General features: G+C 29.8%; 2 protein-coding genes across 3 annotated transcripts in view; one reads left to right on the forward strand and one right to left on the reverse strand.

Moving 5' to 3' along the window:
* Nucleotides 1-2,265, forward strand: part of LOC108745437 (transcription factor SFL2) — an 11,817-nt gene extending 9,552 nt beyond the window's left edge. The window contains exons 3-7 of the mRNA XM_018481596.1: nucleotides 88-209; nucleotides 306-590; nucleotides 773-1,024; nucleotides 1,110-1,559; nucleotides 1,981-2,265. Of these exons, the coding sequence (XP_018337098.1) occupies nucleotides 88-209; nucleotides 306-590; nucleotides 773-1,024; nucleotides 1,110-1,559; nucleotides 1,981-2,001 (1,130 nt within the window). The 3' untranslated portion in view covers nucleotides 2,002-2,265. The remainder of the gene's footprint in view (nucleotides 1-87; nucleotides 210-305; nucleotides 591-772; nucleotides 1,025-1,109; nucleotides 1,560-1,980) is intronic.
* Nucleotides 2,266-4,273: 2,008 nt separating this feature from the next.
* Nucleotides 4,274-7,947, reverse strand: LOC108745454 (monocarboxylate transporter 9-like). Of its 2 annotated transcripts, XM_018481617.1 has the most exons (10): nucleotides 7,870-7,947; nucleotides 7,494-7,764; nucleotides 7,198-7,361; nucleotides 6,474-6,654; nucleotides 6,234-6,407; nucleotides 6,031-6,135; nucleotides 5,706-5,910; nucleotides 4,956-5,281; nucleotides 4,651-4,842; nucleotides 4,274-4,534 (listed from the first exon to the last, which is right to left on the reverse strand). In XM_018481617.1, the coding sequence occupies exons 1-10, from the start codon at nucleotides 7,936-7,938 to the stop codon at nucleotides 4,413-4,415; spliced, it is 1,809 nt and encodes a 602-aa protein (XP_018337119.1). In that variant the 5' UTR covers nucleotides 7,939-7,947; the 3' UTR covers nucleotides 4,274-4,412. The 2 variants fall into 2 exon arrangements, with proteins under 2 accessions (XP_018337119.1, XP_018337118.1); XM_018481616.1 differs by lacking the exon at nucleotides 6,031-6,135 and having other exon boundaries at nucleotides 7,870-7,938.
* Nucleotides 7,948-8,475: the final 528 nt, after the last annotated feature.

An 8,475-nucleotide genomic window follows, 5' to 3' on the forward strand; every position in this document is an offset into this window, starting at 1 on the left:
GAAGGTATGAAAAATATTCGAGAAGAAGATGTTTTGCAATTTAATAAAGAAGATGATCTACAGTAAACTGTTTTTTCACTTTAATAGGTACAAACGGAAAATTTCGAAATCTATTAAATGATGATGTAGCGGAAGAAACATTGAGTGATAACATTGGTGTTAATTTGGATGAAACATCTGGGCAGCAAGGTGCGACTAGGAATAGACAGGTGATAAGATTGTATTTCTTGAGCAGGAAAATACATCTTCAGAGAGAAACCATCTTAACTTATTGTAAACTGTAATTCTGTTACAAAAATTTTTAGATACAACTTATCATTCCCTATACGTCGCAATACACACCACTTCCATTCCATCCACCGCATGAAAGAAACACTGATACCAGTGAATCCAATCATGACAATTATGTCGGCGAAGAATCAAGAAACAGAATTGAAGTGATTAGTCCCCCGAATTCGTCACACATTTTTCAATCTTTAGATTCTGTACCGAAGGTATTTGACAATGCTAAAAAATCAGTTGATGCTAAAACGAACAATTCCATAGATGTACATAAACTGCAAAAGAATATTGACAATTGGACGATACAGGTATGTATTTTTAATAAATATGTATTTATAAATAAATTAGATAAGCTAATGAACAGAACTTTTGAAGAACGATAGAGTTGTGTGTGTGTGTGTGTGTGTGTGTGTGTGTGTGCTGATTCTAGTATATTTATAGTAAACATGATAACAATAATAATAATAATAATTACTTATATTTAATTTAGGAATATTCAAAGGCCGTTAGAACAATATCGCCTAATTCGTCGCAAACCGTTAGTACAGTATCGCCTAAATCGAGCAATCCGTATCTTTTCCCTTCAAAAAAAATCCCTACTGAGTATTTCATGACCACTAAGCCTGTTAATTATGTAGCTGATTCTCATAACGATAATAGTAATATTCTTACTTTGAGTGGATTCAGCTTCAGTGATGAAGACAATAAAGGATCGGGCAGCAATCCTGTGGAAGAATTGCGAGTACGAATAATTAATAAGAGTTTCAAAGACATATTAATATTATAAGAAATAATACCTTATCTCTTTTTCATATTCTGCGTTTAAGGTTATACAAACTGAAAAGTCAACTGGAAGTTCTATTGATGCTTCCACCGCATCCGAGGATTTGTGGCAAGGCTTTCCCGTAGGAATTTCTTCAGTGAACAGAGAACGTGTTTATATAGTAACGCCTCAGCCAACTGTAACTACTTCTAGATTAAATCTTGAATACAGACAAGAGAAGGCATTAAAGGAAGCAGAAAGAAACAGGAAGGAATTGAAGAAAACTTTGCAAACAGATATAAAGATAACGCAAAAGACCGATACATTCGAGTCGATCGAAAAAGCCTATCAAGTGCTGCCTCAGGCTGTGAACAATTTGGCTGTGGCTTCCACAGGTCCAGACAGCGTTCCTTTGTGGGGCATCATGGAACACGAGGAGTTTGCGTCGCCTGTCTATAGTGAATACGATAACAATGATACTGAACCTCCTACGCCGTATTCTAGACTTTCGAAGGCACGTATGATTATTGAGTTAACGTTTATAATTAAAATTTTTGAATAAATTTTTGTTTTAATTTACTTTTTATTTTATAAAATTATATCTTCAATGTAATGTTTTACAAGCTTTAGCAAGAAAGTTTCTAATATGCTTTTAAAAACAAAATATAATTCGTTATATACATTTTTAAAAAGCATTGATATATTTAATTTCTTTAATATGTATTTAATAAATAAGCATGTAATATAAAAATTTCTATTAATAGAGAAATTCGATTTAATGTTGTATTTTTCATTGTTAAAAAGCATTCTAAAAGTATATTTTTAAAATAATTTCTACAATTAGAATATTACACAAATATAATTTTATTTGTTGCAAAAAATTTGTAAAACTTTAAAATAATGTTTAATGTTATTTTTTTTTAATATTTGTGTAGGAGTCGCGTGCCAGACGATGATGTATCAAGTGTAGAAAATGCTCAAGACGATTATTTGTGCATGTGCAGACTATTTTGATAGTGTGTTTCCGTGAACGATGTGACCGATTGTAAATAGTTACGTTAAAATAGTAGTCCTTGACCTCATTCTCTCTCAGACAAACTTTTTAATTTAATGATATTTAATACAAACGGGTGAATGTTTTAATTCTACGTACATACGTAAGTGATTATTGTGGCCAGTGCACCGGATAAATATATTTTATAGTCCGGACGTATGTATTTTTGTAAGTTTTATTATAAGTCTTTTTTATACGTTTAATAATAAGATGGAAACTATAAGAAATTATAAGAAAGACAACATGATATATATTATATTTGCATTATGTTGTGACTTGCAGCTTACAAAATTGTCCATCATTGAAATTATAGTTAATAAATATTTTAAATATAAAATATGAATTTTATATACATTGATAAGTTTGATTGTAATAATTTCATTTATCTGAAAGAATTATGCAATTATTTTGCATTTTAATTATGTTTAAACTAATACTTGAATAGTAAAATGACTTATTTTTGTAATTAATTTTGTAATTATATATATATTTATACGTATATGAAGCACATATACATATATTACATTTTTTTACATTAAATTCTTATGTTAATCAATTTACTTTTTGAATATTTTGAAATAAAAATAATTTGCATGAAACTTCTTAGTTTTAAAAGATTTGCATACAACTTTTCTTAAGTTTTAAAAAATTAACATTTGATTTTAATGAAAAATGTTTTTTTGTTGTAAAAAATTAACGTCTTTTAACGGAAAGAAGATGATTGTTCATAATATATTTATATTGATTAATCAGGTCAATCCGAGCTACGTGAACTGGATGTTAAGAGATGTCGATTCTCGGGGCATTTTTGTCAAATCTGTAAACCAGATTTGAACCAAATCTAGCAAGGAATTAATTTTAACACGACATAAAAAACAATGGAAAATAATAAATATAGGAAATAGATAGCAAATAATAAATAATGGATGACTTAATATTTCGCACGTTTAAAAACAATTAATATATTTTTTATCTATTGTAACAAATTAAGAAAATACTTTTAACTTTTATCGTGTCATATTTTTCTATACAATATTATATTTTTGATAATTAATATGTCAATCATAACTTACGTGATGTGATGAACGATTTAAAGCGTTTTATTATTTTGATTTTAGAAAATTGCGGGTGTGGTTATTTTGAAATTCTGTCGCGTTTGTATGTTATTCGAGTTCACCTTTTATGCATTTGCCAACCACATTCGATTACTTTCGCCGATTTCGTAAAGCTGGACGTTTGCCAAGAAGTGACACGACTATCCAATGAGTATTGCTGCATTTAAATATACACTCGTACGTGATATGCTTATATGCATATATCGCGTAAGTCAGTTCTTTTCAATTCAATTGTACGGTGAAATGGGACTTTGCGTCACGAATTCCGAGTTTGTCCTTTCATTCATAAGCAAAATCGTATGGAAAAGTAATTCAAGTATTTCATACATTTGTAAATACTTAACAATATTTTATATTGTTAAATCACTTTGTATTAAAAATAATATTACCTATTTTTCTTGCAATGGTTTGAAATAGGAAGTAATTTCGTTTCTTATCTTTTCTTTTTTTACAACAGCATTAAAAATATATTTAACAAAAATATTTAGTAGGTCTCTTAGTTTTCCTATATATTTAGATTCTTCTTAATAGAAAAGGAACGAAATTACTTCCGCACTTCAAGTCATACAGGAAAATTAGGTGATATCGTGCGTATATTATAACCATTCGATTCTATGAAAATGGTGTTATACTTAATGAGCAAGAACTTGACGCGAGAGAAAAAATGAAACTAACAGAGTCGAATAAATTAACTTGCTTGATGCAACAATATCTACAATTCATTGACCTTCGAACTTCCTTTTCAGGTCTCTTCAGGAGGATCACACGTTGCTTGTCGCAGCGAAACGTGAGAACTCCCGCCGGAAGGTAGTGGGAAAAGATGTACCATTGTTTACAAGGTCTACCGCTGTTGTTTGTCTTAAAGACTCCAGTCGTGTCTGTAGAGGACTAACACTTTAATTAAATCCATTTCTATGGTAAATGGTATCGAACAAGGACACGACCTTAATTACGATCATGACAATCTAACATGCCACTTAGAGGAAACGCGGAAGTATTTTTAATTCCCTTTCATGATTTGTGAAATTGAAAATTACAGCGTATATAATTTTTCTCTCATGTACAATATATTTAGGATACATTTATATTATTTAATCGCGTTTTTACCATGAAATTTGTGTCCCGTTAGAAATTATTTATTTACAGTAATATAATTATATTCAGTTTAGTGTTAAGATGTTCCTGAGAATCGCAATTTTTACCAGTTGAATTTTCTTCGTATAAGTATCTCCGCTGTCCACATAATCAATGTAATAGTGGTCACGCAGTTGAGTAAGATAATACAAATCGTGTAATTTCCAGTATTATCTCGTATTATACCTGTAGCAAGTAGACTTTTTATTATTTCAGTTTTCCAACTTTTGACAAATTATATCCAAATGGCTGAATTTAACTATTTTATATAATATTATTCATATATAATATTATTCACGTACCAAGCAAGGGACCAGCGCTCATGAGTATCATTCCGTTGGTTAGCATTTGAATTCCTGAGGCATTGGGTAACTTTTGAATGGGGACATAACTGGGTACAACTAAAGCCATGTATACCGACCGAATTCCTTTCGCCGCTCCCAAACCGATTGCGACGGCCACCATTGAAGCGGAATCATTCGCAAATAGTAATGCTGCGGTAAACAGTAATCAAAGATTGATCTATCGTTATATTAAAATTCTTGCTTTTCTTATCTTTTCTTCTTTTATCAAAACTCAATAATTGAAGATAATCGGTATACATTACAATATCTACTAATTATCAGAAGAAACAGGCTGAGCATGTACATCATTCTGGGTGAAAGACGTGACCACTCGCCCAGATAAGGTGCCGCGCCTCTGCTTATGAGATCTGCTATCGCGAGAATGCTCATGATATTGGCAATTTTTGCTGTTGTTAAACCCATATCAGCGAGGATAAATGGTGTTAACATAGAGAAGTTTATTTCCGCGAAAATTGCAATTGACATCCCCAACATGATGTTCACATAAATCGGATCGCGTAGAAGATCGAAGTCGTAAAGATCAGCTATTCGTCGTAAAGTTCGACGAATGAACGAACTGCTTTTATCACTGTAACGTGATTGTTATTTCACTTGTTATATCCAAAAATAGTATCTTATATATTTTATTAATTTTCAATATATAATTATAATTATGTTGTAATCATAATGGAAGAAGATAGGCGAAACAACTTGAAGGATGAGCAGTAGGATCAAATTTAGGATCCAAATTTGATTAGCTGTTGTGTGACAACTTGAGGGATGTGCGATAAGACCAAAATTTAGGACCCAAATTTAATTGGCTAGCTCTGAATTGCCGTTATGTGCGTTGCCTCGCCTGTCTTCTCCTATCATATAATCGCGTATTTTTATGATGCAGAAAATAATTTTACATCAATATTGACAAAATGAAAAAAAAGAAATATACGAAATATTATTTAATTTAACTTATCATTTACTGTTAGTATATTGTATATATATATTTTTATACTTACTAGTCGTCACTATTTTCTTTGTTTGAATATTTATTCGTCTGTTTTTTCAATAGTGAATCCTTTTCCTTGTTCTGATTTATAACATTATTTTCGGTTACATTATTATCGACATTATTATCGACAAAGGTCAATTTTTTCGTTAATAGAATAGGTTCGTCAAAAATTTTTATGCTGCTACCGAGATGAATACTATCTATACTTTTCGCTGTAAAAATAGATACATTATTTTCATATTATTTAATTACAAATCTGAATTTGTTTCTGATATTTATTGTGTAATTTGAAAAAATTAATCACAATACAATCTTTATTACTATATAATTACATGAATTCCTTAGATACTTTGAATCCTTGCGATTATCATGTAAATTTGTTCTTGATGTTCTATTAATAACTGACATTTCGATGTCGTAATTTGAATCATAAGACACTAAAATGTATAAGTTGTATTTTTAGCGTCGCTTTTATTCTAATTATTTATCAACTAGTTTACTTATTATTAATTAATAAGGCAATTAAGGTTTATACTTGTTCCGTCTGTAGAAATCTGTCGGGGTAAGGACGTATCGAATCCATAAATGCTTCCAACTTCGAGATCATGATTGATGCTAGATATTGTTGTTTTCCTTTTCCTCTGATAATTGTTTAATGTCGAAGAGTATGTACTCGTTTCATCTTCTTCGTAATGATTCGGTGTAATTTCTACAATGAATTCTTGGTAAAATCGTTAAGAAGTATATCAGGTATATATTTTTAATTAACAAATACCTTTTTTATCGTTATTATCAGTCAAAATCTTTTTATCACTATTATCAGTCAAAATTGTGGGATTTTCAATAACTGTCTCTAAGCAGATGGGCACGTTTATCATGTGCCATTTAACCGGTTGTAGCAGCATTGCGCCTATCATCGAGTGAAAACTGTAAGCGCCAAGTATCAAAACGGTTCCCTATTTAATATTATATATGTTTTTGGTTTAATAAAATTTATAGTAATTTTTGTCTTATCATTAGCAATTTGTAAGCAGTTGTAACTTTTAATAAGTTGAGAATTAAAGAAGTACATTTTGCAATAATCACAAATGTATTTCTTTAATCCTTGACTTATAAGGCATTTATAAATGATGTCACAGAGCGGCAATGCATAGAGAAAAGATCATATAAGTTAGTTATAGATCGCAATTAGTAATAGAAAATAATCAAATATCCATTGTTTGACCCACATAGATAAGCAGTTACTATTGGTCTTTACGATCAGTAACATTCGTCGTAAAGCCTCATCGGACGATGCCTCTTGAGATTTAAGTATACGTATATATACAAATTATATTTTCTATCCGGCAGAGTTAACTCTTCACATTTCAATATTTTTATTTTATATAATCATTTCCTACGCATCAGGAATATTAAAGAGCTATACATTTCTTTAATCAGTTACATTTTTTGATTTGCTAATGATTTTTTTTATCTTTTTATCAAAACTTTTACGATACCTGAACACCGTAAAATGAAAGTAAAAAGGATGCTATTTGAGGCATAAGGATTGGACCCAGCCCCCAGATAGTCACACTCATGCCTATAGCTCGTCCTCGTTTCGTTGTAAAATAAGTATTGATCGCCAAAGAGAATCCAGACAACGACGTACCCATACCAATAGCTATATAGACAAATTTGATAATTAATTTTTAGCAAATATAATATTGTTTGCCAATAATTGCTATAAAATATTATTATAATATATAATAAATATTGTATTATTATAATATTTGACAAATTCTGTTTTACTTACAGGCTAACATTCCATAACAAATTATAATAAGAGTAAAGGTATTGGCGAATGCCGTCAATGTTATACCAACTGCATATATAATACTTCCAACCATCGCCACTTTTCTATATCCGTAGATCTTCAAGAGGGGCCCATTGATTAAGCCGAGTATCATACCAAATGCCAAATTTACATTAATTATAATTGACGTATCTGTTGCAGTTAAATTAAGTGCTGCAAAAGAATCTTTAAATATCAATCCGAATCCTTGTATAATCGGGATGGTAGATAGCTATAAAAATTTTATTTAAATTAATCTCAGTTTTCTACTCGTGGCACAAATTTTGATATTTTGACAGATTTTGTATGTTTCTGATAAAACGTTATAATAACTTACGGCATTTAGTGCTCCACCAATAACAATAATCCATCCATATCCCCCATTTGGCGGCACTTTCGTAGACATTTTATAAGTTAATATAAAATTAAGTTTTAAAATAATATTTAATATAAATAAAATCCAATATTAATTAATTGAAAATAAATGTCACGTGTAACACTAAAAAATTCAGTTGTCAAATAAATATTTGCACAGAGTCTTGTTTTTATATTTATTCACGTTCACTGCTTTTGGAATACTGTATTTTACTCAACAATTGCTTGCAAACAACACATTTTATCCACTAAAATGTTAGACTTATATCATCTCTTAGATAAATCATTCCATAATATTATTGATTTTATGTAATAATCGTGACTTGTAATTTCCGATGATTTCAGTATGCGATTAATCTTATCTATAATCGATCGATACTGCGATTATTTGAATATGTTAACAATTCCATTCGGGAACTTACTATCTATAATTTTAAATCATAATTGGCCTTATTTTATATATGGTAAGTAAATAATTTTATAAAACTCTATGTACAAATATTAATATTATTTAAAAAAAAATCTGATAGATATATATAAAAAATTAAATTGTATGTATATATATATA

Source organism: Trachymyrmex septentrionalis, unplaced genomic scaffold (genome assembly GCF_001594115.1).
Source record: "Trachymyrmex septentrionalis isolate Tsep2-gDNA-1 unplaced genomic scaffold, Tsep1.0 scaffold14, whole genome shotgun sequence".
NCBI classification, from domain to species: Eukaryota; Metazoa; Arthropoda; class Insecta; order Hymenoptera; family Formicidae; genus Trachymyrmex; species Trachymyrmex septentrionalis.